The sequence below is a fragment of the Motacilla alba genome, chromosome 1 (assembly GCF_015832195.1).
Source record: "Motacilla alba alba isolate MOTALB_02 chromosome 1, Motacilla_alba_V1.0_pri, whole genome shotgun sequence".
NCBI classification, from domain to species: domain Eukaryota; kingdom Metazoa; phylum Chordata; class Aves; order Passeriformes; family Motacillidae; genus Motacilla; species Motacilla alba.
In genome coordinates this window covers 7,442,745-7,467,503 of record NC_052016.1, presented here as the reverse complement: position 1 = coordinate 7,467,503, position 24,759 = coordinate 7,442,745, and the positions used below count along the sequence as shown (strand labels likewise).

General features: G+C 49.1%; 1 protein-coding gene across 12 annotated transcripts in view; it reads right to left on the bottom strand.

Moving 5' to 3' along the window:
• Positions 1–12,445: 12,445 nt before the first annotated feature.
• BCOR (BCL6 corepressor) overlaps positions 12,446–24,759 on the bottom strand; it is an 82,046-nt gene continuing 69,732 nt past the window's right edge. For all 12 annotated transcript variants that reach the window (XM_038129043.1, XM_038129075.1, XM_038129054.1 and 9 more), the window contains 5 exons: positions 23,322–23,488; positions 16,345–16,490; positions 15,130–15,207; positions 14,768–14,918; positions 12,446–13,591 (listed from right to left, as the gene is read on the bottom strand). In XM_038129043.1, the coding sequence (XP_037984971.1) occupies positions 13,297–13,591; positions 14,768–14,918; positions 15,130–15,207; positions 16,345–16,490; positions 23,322–23,488 (837 nt within the window). In that variant the 3' untranslated portion in view covers positions 12,446–13,296. The remainder of the gene's footprint in view (positions 13,592–14,767; positions 14,919–15,129; positions 15,208–16,344; positions 16,491–23,321; positions 23,489–24,759) is intronic.

Here is a 24,759-nt window from a genome sequence, read left to right as displayed (position 1 = left end):
CACCAGCTCCCCCCTGGAGATGGCCACCTTCAAAGGCAAAATTCCATTTCTTGCTTCTGCCTCCCAACATTGCTCCTGCAGAAAGTTGTTCTCCTTGTCCTGTTAATAAATTTTTAAAGGCAATAAATTTTCACTTCCTTTAATAATTCATTTTCATCTGACCAGGTTCCAGGTGGGTGTTTAGGCTCTCACTTTCTCCTGAGGCTTTGAGGATGGCAAGGAGCCTGTAAGCCCCACAGTCGGGGAACAGGGGCACTCACAGCCCTGCCCTGAGCCTCCCTGGCTGCCTGGGAGCTGCTCCTTCGGCTGCCTCGCTCCTGCTGCCCCCAGCAGAGGCGTGCAGGGAAGCTGTGTCTTTAAGAGCAGCATCCCCTCCCAATGCCATGCCTTTGGGGTTGTGCTTTCCCTCCCCCAGACCTTAGATTTGCTCTCCACAGGATGTCGACTGTCCTCCTTGTCTCCTCCCTTCAGTGGGATGGCTTCCTCTGCTCTTGCTGTGATAAGAGTTTGTTTTCTTCTCCAACATACCCTGGGCTAATACCACTCTCTGCATTTTTCTGCTTTGATACCTGCATTTACGTTCTGATTTCCTTCTCTCTCCTGGGGCCATACTGCTTTTCTTTTCTCACCCAAAGCAGCTCTGCGGTGGAGACAGGTATAACTAATAGCACTGGGCTTCATCAATGAAGCAGAGTTCAGTTTACCCTTTGCAGAGATCGTACAGGCAAGAAACATCAGGCTAAGATTTATGTGGAACTGTTCGTCTAAATGGGCTTCCTACTTCCTTATTTCCATGGAGCGAGGAAGCCGCCAACATCTGCTCGGTGCCTGATACCACTTCCCATTCCACAAGCAGAAACTTTTCCCGAGAGACAAGGAGCAAGTAGCTTCCCAGGCTGGTGGGGATTTTGGATCAGGGGCTCTGTCTCTAGCAGGGAGGTGGATAGGTGCAGGCTGTGGGTGTGCTCTGCATCTCCTGACTGCACACAGCCTGCAGGAGCACTGGGGATCCTCTGCTTCAGGCAGCTCCAGCTCCGCCTGCTCTCCGAAGGGAAGGGGAGACAACCAGCTTGAAGTCAGTCTTCTCAGAGGCCATGAGGGCAGAGGAGCTCTTGTTTTGCTCGGGCATTGCTCATTTCCCATCCTCTCCAGAGAGAAACCCCTCTGTGGCCTCCATTGTTGCTGTTGTGCAGGGCTGATGTGCAGGGTGATGCTTCTCCTGCCCAAACCGTGGCATCCTTGTCTCCTGAGGGACAAAGTGCAGCTACTGGAGAACAAGCAGCATGTCCAGAGCAAGCTCTCTGCTGCTGGCCACTCCAGAGGTTTGGTGCTGAAGGAAGAGTCCAGTGAACCTCAGACCCACAGAGACTCTTTTACACCCAGGCTTCAACTAGAGAGAAATCCTGTTTTCTGCCTGAAAGTTATGTGGTTTATGGCTTTTAGAATGTGTTCTAAAGCTCTTATGTGTCACATGTGACCCCCTGCATGGCTGTTCAAGATTCTCAGTGTTTTACTGTGCAGATACTCCTGCCTTCAGATGGAAGGAGATGTTGAAACTACTGAAAAATAGTCTGATTTTATACTAGACCTGTAACAGTATAATTTGAGGGGAATGTGTTAACTTTTGTTTTATTTAGCTTTGCCAACTTTCAAGTCAGCTCTCAAGCAACCCAGAAGGTTTTAGAAAATGTTTAATCTAACTCAGACAATTTCCTGAACTCCCTAACTGGACCACCCCATTTTCTGAAAGGCTGCCAAAAGGCCTCGGTTACTCACAGGCTCCGGCGTGCTGCTCTTTCACAACTCCTCGCTGTCCTCTCACCCCTCTCCAGCCGTTGTGTGTGCCTTAATATAGCCCAGAAAGAGGAACCTCCCAGACCTCACTGACAGTGCCTGATGGAGCAAACAGTGCCAGCAGGGCTGGGTGAGCCCTGCCTCAGTCACTTCCAGGCTGCGCATGGTGTGAGCAGGGACTCCCAGCCTGCTTGTGTTAATCTGCTGCTCCAGGCGTGCCCTGCCCACCCTCCCAGCCCCCCTGCCTGTGGCACGAGCCTCTGTCCCCAGAGAGCCAAGGGACACTCCCTGGTGGATGGTGGTGCAGCCTTTCCTCACCCCGGCTCACACCCTGGCTTTGCTGCCCTGGTGCCCCTGACCCTCCCTGCCTGTTGCTTGCCAAAAAGCAGCAGGGGCAGCTCCTCGTGGTCTCAGGACAGAGGTGATGGTGAGCATCAGCTCTCCTCTCACCTCCCTCACTGCTGAACTCTGAGTCTGTGCAGCTGTAGTCATAGGGGCACATACAGCACAAAGATCCATCCTTTAGACCTTAGGAATTATTTATTTTTCCAGCAGAGCCACAGCGTAGCACAGTTTTAACAAAGCTGCAGCAAACTGGGGGTTTAGTCACTCCCTCACCAAGAGATGCTTGCTGTTTGGGGACTTATCATCATGTGATAAAAGTGTCCTCCTCGAACTTAGTTTCCTGCTCTTCTCCTGTGCTTCCCTCTGTTGCCCACCCACACTGCTGGCTCCAAATAAGGACAGTGAGCTCCCTAGAGCTCTCCACCACCTACTCATCCTTTCCTCCTTCCTTGCTTTCCTTCCTCCCCTGCCTACTTGCCCTGTCCCTTCCTGGTCACAGAGGAAGTGGGATGACAAGAAAAAACTGGCTCAACTTTTCCAGGGATTTCTGGAGGAATTTGTTCCCTGAACCTGGACCTCGACCTCGAGCTGGGCCTGACTGACTCGTCTTTAGGATTTTTACTGCAAAAGGAGTTAGGCACCCACAAATCCAAATGAAATAAAAACCTGGGGGGAAGAGGATAAAGACAGCAGTAAGAAAAGTGATTAATGCAGCTTCTAGGGTCTGCAGTGTCTTGCTGGTTAAAACTGTCGCAGACCTCACCAGAAGCCATCCGAAGTTTTGGGGTCAGAGCTCGCCTCGCAGCACAGTCCTGCCATGGGATGATCAATCCCAGCATGTGCAGGAAGCTGGTGGTGTTCCCAACTCCCCAGGCAGGGCTGCAAGAAGTGATGAAACCCCCAGGGTGCAGGGCTTTCCTCCCCTTTCTCACAGGAACCAACTTTGCTGCAGGAGGGACACTGCCAGGAGGAAACGGTGATTTTCTGAAGGTAAAATATTGCCAAGGGCGGGGGCTTTCCTGGAGACAGAACCATCTGGGAATGGCAGAGCTGGCTTCCACAGAATCAGGATGGATGGTTTTCCTTGGGTCTTGCAGGTGAGATGCATTTCTTGGGAGGTTGAACCTCGTGCTTGCAATCGCTGGAAGTCTCTGCTCTGATCAGGATGGCACACAGGGTTCCACAGCTCCAGAGTCAAGGAGTTATTGCTCAGATATCATTTCCCTATCCTTCACAGAATTATTGCAGCAGGGAGAGGATTAACAGGTATGCAAATCACAGTGGAGGTGGGGGGAGAGCTGTGCTAAAAAATTAATAAATGCCACGGTGGTATTGCTGTTCAAGCTCTCCGGTGCCTTTTTAGGAAAACTAATGTGTTTGCAGGGTGACTGCAAGCCTGATGGGAAGAGGGAGCCAAGGGCCAACCTCCCCCCTCCTGGATCCTGCTCTGGGTCAGGTAATAGGATCTCCTGCACAGCTGGGGCTGGGAACGAGCAGCCAGCACCCCCTGCACACACACAGACAGACACAGACACACACAGACACACACACACACAGACACACACACAGACACACAGACACACACACAGATACAGACACACACAGGCAGACACACAGACACACACACAGACACACAGACACACACACACACACACACACACAGACACACAGACACACAGTCACAAAGACACACACAGACAGACACACAGACACACAGACACAGACAGACGCACAGACACAAAGACACACACAGACAGACACACAGACACACACAGATACACACAGACAGACACAGACAGACACAGACAGACACACAGACACACAGACACAGACACAGACAGACACACAGACACACACAGACACACAGACAGACACAGACAGACACACAGACACAGACACACAGACACACAGACACACAGACACAGACACACAGACAAAGACACACACAGACACAGACACACAGACACAGACACAGACACACACACACACACAGAGACACAGACAGACACACAGACACACAGACACAGACACACAGACACAGACACACAAGCACAGACAGACACACACACTCTCACACACAGCGTGCCCCTCCGCAGATGCTCAGGAGCGCTGCACGCTGAGGAGCGCCGGTGGCGGATGCTGGCAGGAGCACGGACGATGCCAAAGCTGCCTGCCGAGCCAGGCGGGCGATGGAAGGCACTCACCGGTGTCTGTCTCTGCTGGGCCTGCCTGTGCTCCCTGGCACGCTGGGCTGTGCTGGGAGCTCCTGTCACCCTGCAGCCGCTCGGCACAGGCTGCTGCTGCCGGCCTGTCCTCATCTCTGTGTGGCCAGCCGGGCCAGGCAGCGGCCGGGCTGAGCAGGCAGCTGAGTCCCTCCTCCATCCTGGGCACCTCCCCAGCTGCCCTGTCCCAGCTCCCCACCCAGGGGGTTCAAACGGGAGGCAGCACATCTGCACCCCCAGCTCACCCACCCAAAGAGAGCACAGAGAGTTGCAGGGGGTGGCTAATGGCAAGACAGAGTGATTTGAGTAAGTCCCTCAGTGCCCAATCTCAATTTCTAAATAAGTCTGCTTTAAATTACATTGATTTATGATTCACATATTTTTATTTGATCAGTCAGTGGTGCTGCAAACCTTCAGGCGCTTTAGGTGTTTCTAATCTCTCCATCCTGCTGGATGGAGGCACCGCTTGCAAAAGGCTTTTTTTTAACCCCTGAATCCACCAGCCACTCAGCCAGGATGGACCAGAAACCTGTCTCCTGTCCTCTTACTGGGACTCTTCTCCTGGTGTGATCGTAGTGTAGACTATCCAGCATCTCTGGGGTCTCCTGCTGTCACACTGGGACACTGAACAAGGAACCAGGCTGAGGGTGTTTTGGACACTGGTTGTGACAGGCCACGTCTCTAGGAGTTTACATTTTAACATTTGTACCAGGAAATCAGGTCTCTCAGTGTCACGGGGTTAGACAAATACCTGATAAAGAAATAAACCTGTCAAATAAACTTACTTTATAAAGGACCAAGCCCCTCAGAAGTCTCTGCTTTCTGTTTTAAAAACTGACTCACACCTTCACAAAGAGACTGCCTGGGATACTGCATTCCTGTGCTCTTGGGAGCCACTGGCAGCAGAAGAGGGACCATCCTTGGGGCTGTCTTGCTGTGATTCAGCACCAGCTGCTGAGCAGACCTGCTCTGCTAATCCTCCACATCCTCATCCTCCAGCACTGGCTGGGTGAGGGATGGGGCTGGCTCACCTTGTTCTGCCTCTAAAGAAAAGCTGAGGGCCCACGGGGCACCAAGAGTCACCACGGGTGACGTGAAAGCAAACACTGAGCAGGAAAGGCTTTAGTTGTCGGAAACTTGGTGGGGCGTTTGAAGCCCTGGCAAGTCCAACGTGGGCTGAGCGTGAGGCCGTGTTTTTGAGGTGATCTGCAGCTGCAGAAATAAGCCTGGGCAAGAGCTTTCTTGATTCCCCCAGCCTGCACTGCCTGTGCCACAACTGCTGCGCTCACAAGACAGCCTGGGAGTGCCTGGGCGGCCGCGGGTTCCTTCCCTCCCGACAGCTCTTGTTTACTCTTAAATAACCTTGAAGACAGAGACGCTGCTTTGTGTCCATCCACAGAGCTGTGTGCTGGTCAGAGCCGCTGCTTTCTGGGCAATAACACACCCTCCCTTCTGCAGAGCTTCCCAGCGCACAGAGCTGCTGCTTCCCACCAGCCAGGCCCCGGCTCCCAGCCTCACAAAGCACCTCTTTGCTGCAGCCTATTTGCATCTCTTTGTTGATTTTGCTAATCAAGCTCACTCCTGAGCCTTTGAAAACAGCAGTACTCAAAGGCACTCCATCTCTTTGGGCACGGCAGCCATTTCAGGAGAGCTAACCCCTTGGAGACCAGGCGGGTTTGGTCAGCAGGCTGTTAAGGGCTGTGTTGGGAGCACCAGCTGGTGGATGGGCACAGCATCCGGGTTTCAGAGGCACGGGCTGACCCAACTTTCTGAGCCAAGGTAATGCCACACTGCCACCAAAAGGGCAACACTTCCCTGGCTCTCCCTGACCCCCTGCCCCGCTCCCAGGCCCAGGCAGCACTGCCTCCCTCCCTTGCAGGGGCATGGGTTGTCTCCCACCCTGTACCATCCCACCCTGAGTGGCTCCTGGTTTGGTGAGTGCGTCCAGCCCCTGTGGGGACATTCCCAAGCACTGCCACGTGCTGAGCTGGCCCTGCAGGGAGGTGACTCAAATCCCCAGATGCTCACAGCAGCCTGTGGGTAGCACAGATAGGGTCCCTGGGCTCGGGAAGCTGAATGGTGCAGGGCAGCCAGGCAAATACAAAGCCACCCACCCTCATGACATGGAGCTAAGGGACAGAAGGATGAACTCACTCTGGAAACCAAACTCCATCCCTTGCTTGACTGCCCATGGGCTGGGCCAGCTGAGGAAGAAGAGCTACATTTGTGTAGACTGGAAAGTCTCAAAGACACTTAAAAGTGATATTTACCCAAAAATGTCATGAAATGGGGAGACAAGTACCCAGCTTCAAACTACTTGTTCCCCTCAGCGCTTTGTGCCATCAGTTCCAGCAGCTCAGCAAGGGAGCCCAAGCCCGGCCCCACTGAGTGGTCAGACACCAAATGCCCACTAAATTCCTGTGGTGGTGGAGGAACTTCTCCCCAACAAGCACCCACAGACCACGGACAGGACACGTGGCAGTGGCAGCCCAGGGCTCCTCACTCCCAGGGCTGGGCTCTGTGGTTTCCAGCAGCAGTCTGAGAGCAGCCAGGCCAGGCTGTCACGGGAGAGTCCCTTTGGCACATGTTGGCTCCAGCTCTGAATTTGCATACTGTATTTGCCAAGGGTTATTAGTGTTGATCAGCTGTTAAATAATCTGCCCTTTTCATTTCAGGAGGCCTGTCAGGACTTGCCTTGACGTAGGCTTTACTTTAACAGCAGCTTCATGGCGTATTTGAAAAGGGTTTTCATTAGGTAGCCTTTTCCTTGAAATTTCGACAGCTACAAATACTAAACACTGCCTCTGACATCATGAGCATCTGCCACATGTGTTGCCTAACCCTCTACATGCTCAGTGTGTGGAAAAGCCTGCAGCCACAGAGCAGTGGAAATCGGGCTGCAGTCCCACTGGCACTCCTCGTTGTGCCAAGGAAAGACCCGAGCCAGGAGATGAAGATAAAAGCAGATCCCACATCAGAAAATGAAATTATCCCCGGCTGGAGAAGGGCACTCTGAGCTTGCTGTACACAGGTTTTCAAAACAGCCTCACCCTGCTCTGCACCTGCAGGGATAGAGTCTCTGGGGTTGCATTTCAGCATCCTTGGTTTTACCTGTGTCTCCTCAGGGCCGTGCACCCTTTGCAATTAGCCAGAAACAGGAGCTCCAGAGCCTGGGGAGGCTGGGAGCGCAGGCCAGTGGTTCAAAGGGGGTGGCTTGTGACTCACAAGGAAACAGCAGGATGGGGTGAGAACCACATTTGGTGGTTAGGCAACACCGTCAAAGGACTCTGGAAAGTCAGGTCAGGGAAAAAACCTCACTTCAGGACTGAGGGGAACTGCAATAACCAGCTGGTTTCCTCACATGTAATTATGCCCACTACCCTACAAATTTTTAAAAGAGCCAGAAAGGAAGGAAAAAATGGGTGTGGTAGCAGGGGTCTGAAGAGGGGGTTGCTGTGCATACTGGATAGTCTTGAATAGCCCAGCAGAAAAAAAGTTGTGCTACCTTGAGGGCAAAGGACCTTCTCTGTTACCAGCAAATGAATTAGAACGCCTGCCTGCAGGACAGCCCCACATTCCACACCTCCCATTCCTCTCACCTGCAGGTTTTGAGTGCCTGTTGAATTCCTAGGGCTTTTCACCATGGTTCCTTCAGCACAGGAGAAGAAACCCACAGTGCCAGGGGAGTTTGCTGCCCACTGCCCCCCTGCCATGCTGGAGGCAGAGCTCTGTCCTCCTGCTCACCAGGGCTGGGCCAAAGCTGGTGTCTAGGTGGTACATCCAGGTGGTGGCTGCCTGCTGGCAGAGAAAAGGGGGAGCAGGAAGGTCCCTGCAGAGCCGAGATGGCTGCGTTTTCCTCAGCCATGCCCAGCAGGACAGGAGGGTGGCAGTGGGCACCACAGCAAGCTCAGTCGTCACTTTCTCTCCCACCACTCCTCTGGGGAGAAGAAACAAAAGCGACTGTGAAAACCAACCAATTTGACTGTAATGAACCATAAAACATGGGATCAGCTCTCCACCTCTGGGTCACCTCGCCAGCAGAGTGCTTGGCTGTGCCTTGCTGGTGCTGCCTGTGTTACGGTCATCAGGCAACAAAGCCAGCATTTAGAATTGACTAATTGATTTGTACATTAAATAGGTATTTGTGCTCAATTATTGCCAGGTTTGTTAGTAGATTACTATTTAAACAATTGTGATATTTTAAATTACACGTTATTTTATAGATGCATATTTACTTGAAGAAAGAGCGCCCCTTGCATCTATTAACATATTAAAAAGAAAATAAAACATTCAGGCTGTTATAATGCACAATGTGGCATTACTCTGGTACTTTCCCTAAGCTAGGGAAATCTTATTTGTTTAATAATAAGTTAACCATGAATATGCAAATCTGCATCCATGCAGTACCTCACTGCTGTCACTATTAATGAGTTGCAAATTAATGTGACAACAAAAGGAAAATCTATTTAGTGACAGATTTGTGGTTCCTACCTGGCTCAAGAGAGCAACCGTCTACAGTCACAGTCACGTCAGTCTGCTGGAGGAAAATGCGCACATGGTGTGGATGAGGTGTTCTTCAGGACTGGCAAACCAGAAACAAGCAGTGGGTCTCTTCACCCCAAGGGTAGGAGGCAGTGCTGCTCCTCAGGATCCAGCACACTGCACTGCGCCATCAGGGGAACCCAAGCAAACCACACTTAGGGGTGAAATGCAGAACTAGCAAGGCTGATGCAGGTAGACATCATGGTGGGATGCTTAAAACTTTGTCTTCTTCAGATCTTTGTGGAGATTTCTGTCCCTGACCACCACTCCAAGTGAAACTTGGGTTCCCGTCACCTTCTTCTGCTCCTCCTTCTAGCAGAAATGCAATGGTGAATGAGCACACTGAGAAAAGATCTGTTTCTTTATAATTATGGCATTCAACTCTTCTCCATTGTGTGGTGGTGCCAAGCCCTCTCCTTCCACCACTGGCCTCATACTGAAATAAAAATATGTTCTGCAAAAAAAAAATTTTAACAGATAAAATGCCATTTTTTCCAGTTACCTTGGATCTGTGCAAGTTTAAAGCAATAATGTGTTGCCTTTTCCCTGTGCAAACTGATGATGCTGAATGTTTACCAGAATCCCCACAGAGCCTGGGAATGGCAGCTGCCTGCACTTACCACTCCCTGATACATTAATGCTCAAATGATGGGTCTCGTCTATAGTTTCATTATTTAGCACAGAAATGAAGGGAGGAGTCAGCTCCAAGCTCTTTTGATTCATGGAGTGAGCTTGGCTCCTGGGAGTAGCTTTTAAAATAATTTCCATTCTGCTCCTGCTAACTAAAACCTTAGAATCATTAAGGTTGGGAAAGACCTCCAAGATCATCAGGACCAAATGTCCACCACTGAGCCGTGTGCCTAAGCACCACATCTGCCCTTCCTCCGACCCTTGCTTGCCACTCACTGCCTCAGTGCCTCTGGCACAAAGCTCCAGCTCAGCCACCACAGCAAAGCAGGAGAAATGAGAAGAGTGGTGGCTGGAGGGAGAAATGACCCAAACAGGGAACTCCCAGGGCTGACCTCGCTCTGCAGAACTCTTGGGCAAGGCAAGAAGGCGAAGGAGGGATTCAATATTTTGGTCCTCAGCAGCATCACTTATCTCAGGGGAGCCCTCCCGGCATTGCCTGTGCTGTGGCTCCTCCTTAGCCTTCCTGCCAGGCAGCCAGCCTGGAGCTGGGTATTCCCTGGGATTTCCCAGCCAGCCACAAGTAAAAGTTTGACAAAGGAGCCTCTTTGAAGCCAGGCTCATCTGCCTGCTCTGGCTGGAAATAGGGTTTTCCCTATTGCACCACTGGCTGTCCAACACCTCCACAGGGCAGCACAGACTCCCAGCTGGGCAAATCCAAGTGGTAAGCAGGGGAAATTCAAGGAAACACCTTGGCTCTGTCTCCAACAGCATCAACAATGCGCTTTCACCTTGCAGAAGGCAAGTAACAGGATCAGCAGGGTTTTACCATCCCCAAAGGCTGCGTTTCCATTTCCTTATTTTTTTATTAACCTGGAGCAAAGCCAGCAGTGTGAAGCAAGCATGTTTGGCCCAAGCAGGATGCACAGGAAAGCGCTTTAAAGGAGAACAGTGTGAGATCAGAAACTGAACTGCTGAAAACAGCCCCCACGCTGGCTGGAGCTCTCCCAGCCCCAGCTCTGTGCCCTGCGACAGTCCCAGTGTGGCCAGTGTTTCACTCCTTTATTGTCACACATTCACGCCCTGCTGGCACACTGCCATCTCTCCTCTCCCAAGGTAACTCTCCCCTGGGCTTGCCTCCTGCAGAATTCCACCTGCATCCAGCCTCTCCTGTGACAATCTCTCCCAAAGCGCCCAGCACAGGGGCAGCCGAGCCAGGCTCCCGCCCCTCCTGCCTCACTGACCCCTCTCTGCTCCCTCAAGCACCCTCACATAGCGAGGTCCCTTTAAAAAAGTACATCCCAGAGTATAAAAGGGTTGTGCTATGTCAAGGGACAGCGCTGGGATCAGGTGTCCCCTGCCATGGCTTTATTTTTAGAGCACAGGCGCCTGGGGCTGGCACACTCACACATTACAGCGGCGTGAGGCTGTTCCCGTATTGAGCACCAGGCAGGAGCCAGCAGGGAGAAGTCCCAACTGTACCCGGGGGAGGAGGGGAAAGCTGACTAAGCAGAGATGCTCGGGAGCAGGAGCTCAGGATTCCTTGAAGAGGAGCTGGCCAGAAGAGGAAGCTGTGACCATCTTTTGTTTGCCCGAGGGGCTCGGGGAGACATGAGGTGTGTGCCGCACACCCCGGGAAGTGGCACGGAGCTGATTTATACCCAGCTCAAGCCATCCAAGCATCTGGATCACTCAGCTGATCAGATAAAGGTGTCTGTCTAAACTGCTTTTAGAGTTCTCCCTTGCCTTACATTTTCTGGCCCCTTCTTTCTGGGAAAATCAGGGGGTGCAAGCAGATGGCCTGGAGAGGAGGGGTGACTGTGTTTCAGTTCCTTGCAAAGCTGGAGACTGTTTGAAAAGGAAATCCAGCGTGCACGTAAAAGCTGTGCAGGAGAGACCATCATCCTCCTTACCCCAAGTCTGGAAAGAGGAGGTCGGCAGACGTGTTAGGACTAAAAATTCCCTGTCCTGAGCAGAAATAAGACTTCAGCATCCAGCGGCAGACAGCGTTTGGACCCTTCTCTCACCTCTTGGCTCAGCTACAGAACCACCTAACCCACAGGAACAGCCCCACTGTACAGCCACACAGAACAAAGGTTTGGCAAAAGACTCACAGGCAGCACACCAGCAGCTCAGTCTTCTCCTCCAGGGCACCTTCAGAAATGAGGCACAGTTCTCCCTTACCTTCAGCCTTCAGGACAATGCAGAAACTTCTTCCCAGATGCTTTTCCCAGACTGACCAGGTGCTCTCTCAAGACCCTTTGGGGGGGGTGGTGGCCGCCATCAGAAGAGCAGTGCAGTTTAAACAAACACCTCAGTGGCAACTGGCTGTCGTGAGACATACTACTCTTGATAACAGCCCCTGATTCAAACTCAGGAGCTGGAGTTCACAGCTAGAATTTCTTTCCACAACGGAAAGGCAGAGAAGGTCTGCCCAAGCCCAGGGAGCCCAGCCTCTTAGACAGAAGTTCCAGAGCTGCACAAGTGACATTCTGGTCCTCCTCCCTTTAAATCCTCCCCAAAATGTGCTCACAGGTTTAATGCTCCACATTAAAACCAAAGCAGTGCCCCTGGTACTATTAACTTCCTTCTGCAGACTCAACTGAAAAGAGAATTCAGCCAATTGAAATAAAAAGGATGTCAAAGGAGGGAAAACGATGGAACCTATTCACAATTCTTTAAAAGATGGTGCAGAGAGTATTGTGAACACCACTTTTAAACCCTCGTCCCACCAAAAGCACAAACCTGATGTTTTCTTGCATCATGGAATTTAGACAGCCAATAGAGAGGGTACCCCAGATTTCATCAGCTGCTTGCCTGCACCTCTACCAGCCCTTGCCCCACTTTGGAAACTACATCCTCCTGTAATGAACATGAATGAGATGAAGCTCATGTCACAACCAGGCACAGAGTTAATGGGAGTCACTTTAGCCTCTTCATTTCTCAACAGTTTTATTGCCTTTAAGAAAATTTTTGTAAAATATAAATACAAAGGCAGAAGATTTACTTACAAAGTTAAAACACAGATCTCAAACATAAACACACAATTCAGAAAATTTAGTTTATGTACAGTTTCAAGCAACTTCAACATATGTTAGTTTTTCAATATTTTACAAGGTACAGAAAAAATAGTTCAAAGTCTTCTTTAAATAAAGAGCATAAAATGTTTAAACATATATAAACAATCCGGTTTGATGTGTGAAAACTAAATTTCACAGCTTTTAAATTAGGATATAAAAGTTCTTACAATTAGTTGATGCGTATGGATATGGTTTAATTTATATTACAAACTATTGAATTATATTCAATAGTGCTTACCTGGCCAAAGCAGGTAATTCTGTAAACAAAAAAACCGAAAATAATATCACCAAGTGCCTTACCGAATTCTATCTCCCAAACAAGCCACATGACTTTGATCACATCACCTAGAAAAAGTATGTTCTGTGTAATCAGTGCTTTGCATGAAACAAAGTCAATGTGTGTGGGTGTGTTCTTTAAAAAAAAAAATGTGTTCAGAGTAATAACAAACTTATCCCAAAGCCTGTGTGCATTTAAAGAAACATTATATAACAATTTTTGTAAAAACTGATTGAAGTTAAAAAAAAATTCTTCCAAAATCCATCCAACTGGAATTCAGATCTCTTATATAAAGGAAAGATATTTTCATATTTAATAGTGTCCTTTCTTTACAGAAACAATTTCATTTGAACACATATACATAAAGAAGTAACTGTATAGAGCGCTGTACATTAAATGGCCTGATGGTTCACCAGAGGATGTCGAAGGGAGGGTCCTCGTGCGGATGCAACCAGTGAAGCTCGGAGCCGAGCAGAGTCTTGAGCTCGCTTGTGAACTCTACCAAGTCCAAGAGCTCTTTGCTCTCTGGGTTAAAAGCTTCAAGGTCCGTAGCACAAGAGAACAGCTGGCTGAGGGAAGTCTGTTTGTAAAACTCTGCCTCCGTGATGGTGACAACCTCCAGGTTGGGGAAGTTGCAGCGGAAGATGCGAGATGACATTTTCAGCCTCTTCACCACGTCCGAGAGCAGAAGCCAGTTCCGTGGTCTGTGGAAGCACAGGAGAAAGGCTCCAATAAGTGACATTAAGTCACAGGATTCCTGACTCTTCCCCACATCGCTGTGTGACAAACCCTCCCCGATCCCACGCCCACAAACAATCCCTCTGAAAGCAAGGCTGTTGCCCAGGGGTCAAAAATAACAGATGAGCAGGTGTGTATGTATTTATTCAGAGTACTGCTACCTGCAGTACTGCTTTGGGAAGGGAAGATCCAGGGTGCAGGGGCACTGGGACCTATAAAACCTGGGCTCCTCGGTGCCCACGTGGGCCAGCAGCCATCCCAACTCAGACACCTAAAGGTTAGCCCACCTGAATCCAACTTTCATTTCACAAATAAGGAGATGGCTTATAGTTACAACTACAAAATTCAGCACCCCTGACTTCCAGAGAGGCCAGTATTAAATAGAAGTCAACAGTAAGTTGGTTTTTGGTAAGCTAAACAACACGGTTTTAAAATTCCATCTTTGTACTTGTCCACTTCAGGGAATTAAGTCAGATCCATCACCCATGTAACAAAAACGTACTAAAACCCACACTCCTGCATGATCAATATTTAAAACTAGCTGTCATCAAAATTGGTGCAAATGGTAAACAACAGTCACTAGCAAATCTGATTTATATCTCGAATATAATAGATAATACAACTTTCCAGGCCTTTGCTTATTAGTAAGTATCACAGGATCTTCCCTAAGATACTTGTTTGTTCCAGTTCAGAGCTCTAAACCAGTTTTGCTACGAAGTCTACAAAAGCAGTCATGGTGTCGTTTTGTCATCCACAAAAGCATGTCCACTCAGCAGCAGAACAGAAAAACCCACGGAATAAAATTAACACTGTACAAACATCATACCCAAATTTAAGTGCTAGAAGCACTTCTATTTTGGGACGTTATAAACAAGATGCCTGTCTGGGATGAGGACTTTTTTGTGTTCAAACGTCACTTGTCCCACTGCAGAATATGGTAGTAAAAACTCAGCCCTGACAAACCAGCCTTTCCCCCTCTCACCTCTTATTATTTTATTTCCAAAAAACCACCAGCAGTTACAGTATTGATCTCTCATTTATGTTACAGAAATACAAACACTTTTCCCCGCTGACACAAACTGCCACCAGCCCAAGCAGATCATCCCAGCTGTTTTTACCCCAAAATCTGTATTTGTTCTTACCCCTGAGAGAGACACACTTGGATGTTGTAACACGGTAAGGGAGGCTCATCCAAAAATTCAAATTCAAACACATCGCTGAAGCCATCTTCATCTTCATCACCTGGGCCAGGAGGATTTGCCAAGACATCAAATCCAGATTCATCTTTTGGATCTAAATAAAATTGAATAAAGGTGCTAAGTCAGCAATGAAAAGACTGTTGCAGGTCTTGCTTTTTTCCCCCCAATAACGTGATCTGTAAACAAAATCAGTTTGCTTCCTTCCCAGCTTCCTCCACCACAAGAACAAAACAGCCCCCACCCCCACGTGCCCCGTGTTTTTAAAGTCTCTGCATACAAAGAAATAAAGGGCAACATTTGCTCACCGCACACAGAGCTGCCATAGAAATCCCAGTACAAACCAGGGTCATCAACACTTCGACCTTGCAGGTCAGTTAAATACTCTGGAGAGGAAAAAACAACAACAAAAACATACTGATGAGAACAAAAAGCTGGCAAGTCGGGAGACAGCACGTCACAGAGCCTCAGCACCTTCCATCAAAAAATCCCACACCGTCCTCCAGGCACACATGCTACAAACAGCAGCAAACAGACACCATTCCCCCACAACAAATAATGACCCACCACATCAAATAATCACCTAAGGCCTAACAGGGACAGACCCAACAGTAAGCTTCAGATACCGAGGGCAATATCTTATTTTTGTGAAGATAGGGTGTACCACATTTTTTTGGCCTTCACAATTATTCTGGACACCAAATTGAGGGTGAAACTGTGGCCCCAAATAAAGAGATGAAAAAGATTTTTCTACACAGGTATGTTCAGAAGATGCAGTTCTTTTCTACAGATATAATTTGGGAGATTTACAAGCTCCCAATTGGTGAAAAGATACTGGGATCCAGGATGCTAGGAAGTCAAAGATACTGGACTTTACTGAAGTCCTGAAAGATCTGTGTGCCTTCTATACTGCATCATTTAAACAGTAAACAGATGAGTGCTTAAACTCATGGACTATAAGCACTCAAACATGCTCAGAAGTAAGTTATTAGGGAATGCAAGTGTCTTCATCCAAAACTAAGAGGAAAAAGAACCCTAAAACCATGTTGGAACAGGGATATGTTTAAAGACAAGAGCCTTTAATGTATTTTTACAGTATTTCAGATATAAAACAAGGCAGAACTGGCAAAACCAAAAATAGTCTAAGATGAAAAGCAAGACCATGGGAAAACACGAGTACGTTTAACAAACAGCTATTTGAATTGGCAAGTTTCTTGTTTTCATTTCAAGCAGAAAACTGAAGGCACCGAAACAGCCCGCTGACCTCCTACCCACCTATCAAATCCGACAGTGGAATAATCCTTATGACTTATTAAGAGTTTCAATTAGAAGGAGCCCCCAAGCATGGCTGTGCTTCCCACCTGCAACCTCTGGGTTTTTGCAGGCAAAGAGGGAGCTACTGCAGCCCAGCCCGGCCCAGCCCACAGCTCCTTGGCATGAAGCCACCCCTGCCAGGCAGGAGGGACTTTTGGGGACAGGGAACAAGCTCCATCAGCCAGGACCAGAAAGCCCCAGGCACAGACCTGTGAGGAAGGTCTCCATGAGCTCACTGTGGGTCATTTTCACGATGGTCCTCCCAGAGTAGGTTGCAAGTGTTGGATCAGCACCGTAGGACAGTAACAGGCGGACGATTTCCAGGTGGTCGTTTTCGACCGCGTCGTGGATTGGTCTGGTGTGAAATAAAATAAAAACCACGGCGTTACATTTTGACTCAACAGTATTATGCAAATATTTTTGTCAAGAAACTTCTGACTGTAGATCAAAGCTATTTATAGAAAGTAACACTATTAATACAGCTGCCAATCATCTTATTGTCGGTTTTACTTGCACATCATCCCCCTCCCCTCAAGTCTTCAGTCAGACTGCTCAGGGCACATATTTCTGTCTACTCCTTGCTGTACACATTTTCGAGGGACAGTAAAATAATTACACTGCTGTAACAGAAAGCAGGAGTTTGTGTGAAGCCTCACAAACATCATTTTGCTGCAAGTCACTCTACCGTTCCAAATCTCTGCCACATAACAGCGTGTTGTGGAGCAAGGCTCATTCAGCCTGCCTCTGGGCAAGCACAGAAATCAGTTACCCGAAGCTCCTAAATTATGTACACAGAAATAAGTTATGAAAATTTGCTAGGAATTAAACTTCCGTGCAGAACATCCTCTTTAAACAGTACTTGTAAATATATTTGCAGCACAATTCAACCCTTCTAATCAGAGAATAGAAAAACATGTTATTTTAAGTGTAGTCCACCCAGAAATTAAAGCATTTCATGCGGTGTGAGCAATCTATACAAGCTCGACATAGATTTTGTGAGCCTTCAGAAGGATTATTCATTAATACACAGGCCTGCAATTCCAGGTTTAGAATTCCTTATCGCTAATTATAAATCGCATTAACTTCTGCCTTTAAAATTGATTATACGTAACGGGGAGTTGTCTGGAAGTAGAACATATTACCCTTCAGACTAATGAAGATGTGCTAAAATCCCATCTTTTCCTTAGACAGCAAGAGCAGGGAACTAAAAGCAGAGTCCAATACATGGACAGTGATCATGGCAGTCCAACTCAGCACAACGCTCCTCCTTTGGGCTGTCAACACTGCTGCCCCCAACACGGCTGTCAAGGGAGCTTGTATGAAAAGGCAAGGAAGGATTTTCACCAGGATCATGCACTGCCTTCCTGGAAAGCTCACACAGTGATGTTACCAGGGGAAGTCATTTGGAAGCACAGCCAAGTGACCCTCTCCGCGCCCTCTCCCGATCTGCCAAGCAGCACTCGGCTGACAACCAGGGCTTCAACTCCCTCCTGCCAAGAGGCCACATCCCACCACTCCTGCCTCTCAGGGCAATGTCCCCTCAAAGTCACCACTGCTTTGGCATGACCTGGCATACACGAAAGCTCAGGACAGAGGAGGGGAGGATCAAATCAGCCAGAAGAGGATGGCACACCACCATTTTCCCATCTATCACACAGCACTGCTGGTGGGAGAGGGAGGAGATGACTCTGGCAAGTCTCAAAAAGGTGTTCCAGATGTATTTACTCCAAGTACTTTCCAGTAGGCTGTGATTTAGGGTGACTAACATCTGCTCCATGTGAAGGGTTCTTGCTTGCATCCGTCTTGCTGGAAAGCTGCGTGTCATATCAGTTTTGACATGTGCACAATATACTGACTTGAGGAGGTGCACTTGGGGACTTGGGGGTTTGTTCCCTATGGAAACAGGGTTTATCCCATGCTGCCTGCCTCCCATACACCCCATGTCACCAACAGAGTGAGGAAGTAGGTGATCCTCGAGCTGCTGAGCACAGTCCTCAGCCCAGCCTGTGCCAATCCTCAGACGCTTGGCAGCAGAGAGCACAACAGGTGGACACCTTCAAAGGCCAACATCCCGCTCTTTATAAAGCCACCTTCACACTTTAAGACCACTGAGGTCCATGAGGATCACTGGCAAAGCATCAGGATATCCCTTACCAGTTTCTGAGGGAATGCCTCTAAAATAACACTGGAACTGATGCCTTTGAGACAGACAGTGCTGGAGAAGTCAACATTCCCAGGATTCCCCTGCAAGTCTCACCCTCCCACCTCCACCTACTGACTCAGTGCTTCCCCACAGGGAAGCATCACGTCCAGCATCTGGTCAGTGCTACACCACAGTGTCACATCCCAGGTGACACCAGGCAGGAGGCAACAAATAACAGAGGTGCCGACACGGAGGCTGCAGAAGGATCGAGTGTTTCTTGCTGTCAGCAAGCGTCTGAGGCCTGAGCTGCTGGGTCACGGCACTCTGAGCATCTACAGCAGGAAAGGTCAGCCTTGCTGCAAGCCCTCCTGTCCCCCACCGGGCATGAAGCATCCCTGGCTGAAAGTCTGGCGGCAGGCACCAGGAGCAGATCAGAGCTACAGCTGTTGCCAAGTGCTGGCACTGCTCTTTCTCCCCCACTCCCTCGCTTCACTGGAGTCTTTAATTTGGAGCTCTTTTTAAATCTGATTTCGGAATTACGATTTTCTGGTTTGGGGAGGGGGTTGAGGAGTGTTGTGGGATTATTGGTTTGTGGGTTTTCTTGTTTGCGTTTGGGTTTTTTTTTTAACTGACCTACCTAAGTGGCTTTTGAAGCAGTAATGAATTCAAGATGATGCCTTAACTTATTAAAAACAGCATCTAAATCACCGCCCAGTGTTTCAATTGATTTAACGACACTCAGACGAGTTTATTAAAGGGTGCCTGGGCATTCCCCAGGAAGGAAAAATTGCAGCACAGGGGCTGTAAGCCTGTGATGGAAGCTCCTTCTGCCTTTTTACAGGTCACCAAGCCCAACGTGGGGCTGCAGACAGAGGCAGCAGGGCGGGTAGCGGGGCAGGCAGAACCAGATTCATCATCCAAGAGTACACAGGGAGGCTGCCTGGGCATGAGAGGGGAATTTATAGAGGCATGGGGAAGGAAAGGCGTAGTAAGGCAGTGCGGAAGAAGGAAGAACAATAAATAGAAGGAAGCAAAGAAAACACTGGCGGGGATGAGGGGGGCGGGCGGGGAAGGAGATTCCCCATAGATAAGTTAAGGGAGAAAAGGCCAAAACAGAGCACCGACAGACTCTTTTACTGGCTAGAACAGCTTCTTGGCAAGCTCACGAGCGAGACCATGCAAAGGCACAGCTATTTGTTTGCTTCTCCCAGCAGAGCCAGCAGAGGAGGGAGTATTCTTCGCTCTTGGCAGAGTTTAACCATCCTCTTTGTAGGATGCAAAAGCAACTACTGGAATAGGCAACTTTTTCAGATGTGAAAATAAAAGAAGATCCCTGGGAGTCCTCTCCTAGGAGGCTTTGCCATACAATCTCTTCCACCCTGAGCATCGTGGAAATAAACACTCTCTATCCCTAATGGTACAGTTAACATAGCACAGCTCGTTTCTAAAACAAACCCTTCAAAAGGCCCCAGAAGGAGCTGGGGACATTCGAGAGCTGCAATATCCTACAAAAGACACACAACTCAACCCTCTCTTGTGTACTGCCGAATTCTTCCTACTATTTTTACTTCCACTAGAGTTAGGAAAAACATTTCACTGGGGGTTTATCATTCCACCACCAAAATTATAAACTATTTAGACCAGTCAGGGTTTGCTCTCAGCCTTTCAGGCACCACCAGAACTCTCCCCACTGCAGTAAGAGGTCTCACAACTGGCCGAGCGATGCCATATTTTGGCGTTTTGTTTGAATTCCCACCCGCTCTGTTACGCAAGGCTGCCCCACGGAAGAGGCAAGGCAGGAGTTGCAGGAGGGCAGCTAGGCAGGCTGCCTCTTCTTGAACACAATTAGCTGCTGGAAGGTACGGCTCTGCCAAGACCAGCTGAAAGGACACAGGAAGAGAGCCATCTTGGCACGGTCCTCGCAGGGAAAAAAAATAAAAAAAAGGCTGAGCTCATCAGCTGCCAGCGGGAAGGATACAGCAAAACTGGCTGCGGAGAGAGGATCTAGCGAGAGAACTCCGAAGCAACGCGGAGCCCTCGCTAAACAGGCAGGGGATGTCTGTATTTTTGGCATGTGGCTTCGTTTCGATAATGGCAAGGGTTCAGCTAGGGCATGCTGCAGAGGCAAGAGGAGAAGAACAGCGAGATAAGGCCAAATACGGGCGGCAGACAGCCTCGCTAATGTCAGCTCAACACCCCTGGTCGAGCTACTGCACTTACCGGGGTCCTGTCGGGGAAGGGAAGCTCTCACCTCTTAAGCACGGTCTATTATTATTTATAGGTAAGACGATTAAGAGCCCTTAGTGACTGCAGCACCTCGGAGACAGGTCTTAAAGATCTCCGGGTTCTACAATAATCTTTGATTAGGCACTAATTGAGCAGCAGAGTGCCTGTGTATTCAGGGTCTGCAGGCACCGCATGTGGTCTATCAGCATAGAGTTTAAGGGGGAAAACATCCAAGACCTACCACATTTAGCCTGGCCAGATGTGCCGTGAATAGGGCAGAGAGGGACATCCTGTGCCGAGCCGCGGTGAAGGGAAGGACTGCACCATTCCTACACCCCCAAACATTGTCTCCTCACTGCCCCTGCGCCAGTCTGGCGCTTTGCTTGTCTCTGGCTTCCCGGGATTTCCGATACCATCAGGAAGCAGAGGCTGAACGCCTGCCTCATCCCAAAACACACACACGCAGAGCCAGCAGATGATCAGAGCACCCGCAGCATTCCAGAGATGCACGGACTTGGCAGAACTTTTCCTGCATCCTTCACGTTCACACCGACACCCCGTACAGACCAAAGCCGTATCCTCACCGGCCACAACTTTTTTCAGAGTGCCCTCCAAAAAGCTGGTGGCGGAGGCAGCGAGGAGCAGAGCCCGGAGCTGCAGGTGACCCCCGAGCCGCCTCACCAGCACAGCTGCGCTCGCACGGCACCCGCAGCTGCACCGCAGCTACACCGCTGCTCTGCGCTGCTTCACATCACTGCTTCACACCACCGCTGCTCTGCCTGCTTCACACCACCGGGCTGAACAGAACCACGCACACCCACTGCCGCTGCCTGCAGCCTGGAGAGCTCCCACAGCACCACCGAAAGCGCCTTTGGATAAGTGAGGTGGCAGAGGGGAATATAAAAAGCCAATTCAGAGTCAGTAAAAAAGCAGGGGAGAAGGACAAGTCTCTGATGGTGCGCTTTTTGGGTTTGTTTTTGGGGCGTTTTGTTGTTATTTTTAAAACTTTAAGGGTTGAATATGTTCTAGATTTTGATTTTAAAAGCAACACAGATGAGGAAGCCATCTTTCCTCCTAAAAGTTAAAGGAGAAAAACCTTTGAGATAAACAGGACTTGTCTTATGAATGTCCTGACTTGCTCTACAGAGACAGAGAAGTCTGATCCCTCCAAAAGGCAGTGCATTGCACAGATCCAAAGTTCCCTACAGAAACTTCTGCTCTCTGTCCTGCCCAACTCAGACCATCTTTTCTCTGTGTATTAGTTGTGTTTTGGATTCTTGCTGTCTGTTGGGCAGCTTTCCAAATGAAGAGTAAGTCTGCCCTCAGAAAAGAGAGGCAACAGCACGCCGAGTTCTGACACTGCCATCTATGATCAGATCATCATTATGTTCATTTCTAAAATCCATTTTCCCAAAAACAACTTTTCAGGGTACACTGGCCAAGTTTCTTTCTTGAAAATCAGCTCTGTCTGTGACTAGAAATCAAAGGTGGACTCTGAACTGGCGGGTGATTAAGACTGCTCAGACGCTTCCCAGGGATAATTTTCTATTTAGGTTATTCCAGCGAGTGAGACAAAAATAATTTAGTATTCTTTTTACGGTAACTCGCCGCTGCTGCACAGGTCACATATTAAAGCTGAAGGCAGCAGAAAATGCGAGGCTGTTTGTCAGCCTGGAGAGCTCAGAACTCTTTACAAAGACGTGGGCGACAGAGGAGGAATCTGACAATCCAGTCGGGGTTTTAATGTTTCTCCAAAAAGCTTTCCTTTGGGCTGTGATGGGCTGGTGATGGGCCGGGAACAATGGACCATCATGAACTTTTAATGGACCATCCTAACCAGACCTCTTTTTGTTTTCCTGACTCCTCCCTTCCCAAGTTAATAAATAAAGAGCTTAAAAACAAAAGAAGCAGGCTCTTAGTTACGCTAATTTTACCTCCCTGGCTATTTGGATGGTGATAGGGAAGGCGATAAACCATTTAAGATAACAAGCTGCAGGAGATTCGCAGAATACAAAGACCTGTCCCCAAAATGCACAGACTGAATAACAGCTCTGCATATGCTCAGGACAAGTTACCCCAAGGTCAGCCTCGCAGAGGTGGTCAAAGAGGTGCTTTAGGAGATACACAAGAAGCTTAAAAAAAGGTCCAGAGCAGCATTTTTTTCCTCCACAAAGCTAAAAAGAAAAGCTCGCTATCTATTCTGCCAGCACAGGAACTAAGCACCCCTACTATTCTGTGAAAGAAACTAAAAAAAAGGCTAATTCGGGATTAAAAAAAAAGAAAAAAGAAAACGTAAATCCGAAATATCAAATGAGCAGATAATTTAACAGTTCAGCAAACAACATTTTTATACAGCATATACAGGACTCGCGCACACAACGGCCACAAAAGCCTGAAGTGCTCTCCAAAGTAACCCTGCTAACAAGGCTAACTCCACTCTTTTGGCACAACTCAAAGGACCTGCAGGGCACATGAGCAGGGCTGCAAGCTCAAGTATCACTCCTTCCTGCCCTGCAGCTGGCAATTCCACTGGCTGACAAAAACCAACCGAAGCACAACTTATTAAAATTCCCAGAATCAAAAAGAAATTACCCTGAACTCGAGTCACAACAGGAGCGTGTCCCCACCGCTTTATTAAGCAGAGAGCAGAGGAGGTCACGGAGCCCCGCGCGCCCCTGCCCAAGGACCAGCAGCAAGGCTGTGTGACCCGCTTCGGGCGTTCCAGGGTGGGGAGGCAGCACCAGGGGAGCACGAAGGAGAGGCACAGAGGGAAGGGAGGCAGAGATGAGAGGGTGCTGGGCCAGCGGGGCTGCTCACCTGGTTCCATCCTGGGCGCTGCAGTTGACGTCGGCGCCGTACTCGAGGAGATGCCGCACGATGCTCAGCCAGCCCCTGGCACAGGCCTCGTGCAGGGCACAGTAACCCGCGTTGTCACGATGGTTCACATCACACGCCTTGTTCTCCAAACAATACAGAACCACTTCCTGGAAACGGGAAGGAAAACGGATGAACATCGAGTTGTTTCTTGCTGGGTAAACGCGCAGATTTCTCGGCTTGAAGGAAAAGAGGGGGGAAAGGGGGTAAAGACAAAATCCCTATGATATGCTAAGTTATCCTCTATGAGATGGGTCAGTCAAAAGGAAAATAAAAGGGGGAGCTGTTGACAGTCCTGTCTGTTCAGGAGACACAGCAGAGACTTCCCTGAGCAGACTAATTTGGGCAAAGTGACACTGAGAGCTCCACGCCTTGCAGGACCCTGTAACCCCCAACATCAGCAACCGTCACAGAGGGAGAACACAAAAATTTCACAGACAAAACTCACAGTGTTCCACTTCTGAGAACTTCTACATGTAAAGCCGGTGGGAAGGTTGCTACTCTTACGTCTGCATTTTTTTAACAGAAAATTCTGCGAGTGTTAACAGCAGCACAGCCAACGTCAGTTTGATTTTAAAAGAAAAAGTGCATGACCCGAAACAAAACACATTTAAGACACACAAAGGATGGTTTGCTATCAGCAAACAAAAACCAGCCTGGCTCTATCGAGATTGGGGAAATCCCATTTTCACCCACCCCGGTTTTCTGCATGCAGAAGTAAAGCCAGGCGCCAGGTTCCAATAACGAGCCCGGCGCCGCAGGAAGCCGTGTGAATTTAACACAATTCATCTTGCAGTCAAATACACCACGCTCCAGAGCCTGGGCCAGGCTCAGCTCTGCGCTGCCGAGCAGCCTTGGAACAATGACTGCTCCATCACTCAACCTAAAATTTAGGATGCTGCGAGTCTTCCTCGACTTGTGCCGGATGCAAAAGAAGGCAAAACAAAACAAAACACATTTCTAAGAGATGTTCAACGCATAAAATAGCCCCCACGTTCCCAGATTAGTGGCAAACCATTAATTTTGCATTTGAGTGACATCCCTGCTAAGCCAGATACGGCACGGAGGGGGCGAGTGCTTGTTTTGCCAAACCAAGAGAATAAAGCGACGTCGGGCGCAGCGCATTTATTCTCCCCGTTTCAAAATAAACCGGAAAGCCCGCAATAATCTGTGCTCTGGGTACACCTGACTCAAGAGCTGGTATCCAGGATACAGCATGAAGCTGCTCTTTTAGCAGGCCCTCACCAGCCAGGCTAGAGCTGAGAGCTAATGAGCTGCCTGTCCCAGGTTCCAGAGCATCCCCTCCAGTGCCACGGGGGATGCACCCACCCGCCCCAATGCAGCCACCAGTTTAACCCAGGACCCCCACAGTCCCACCTTG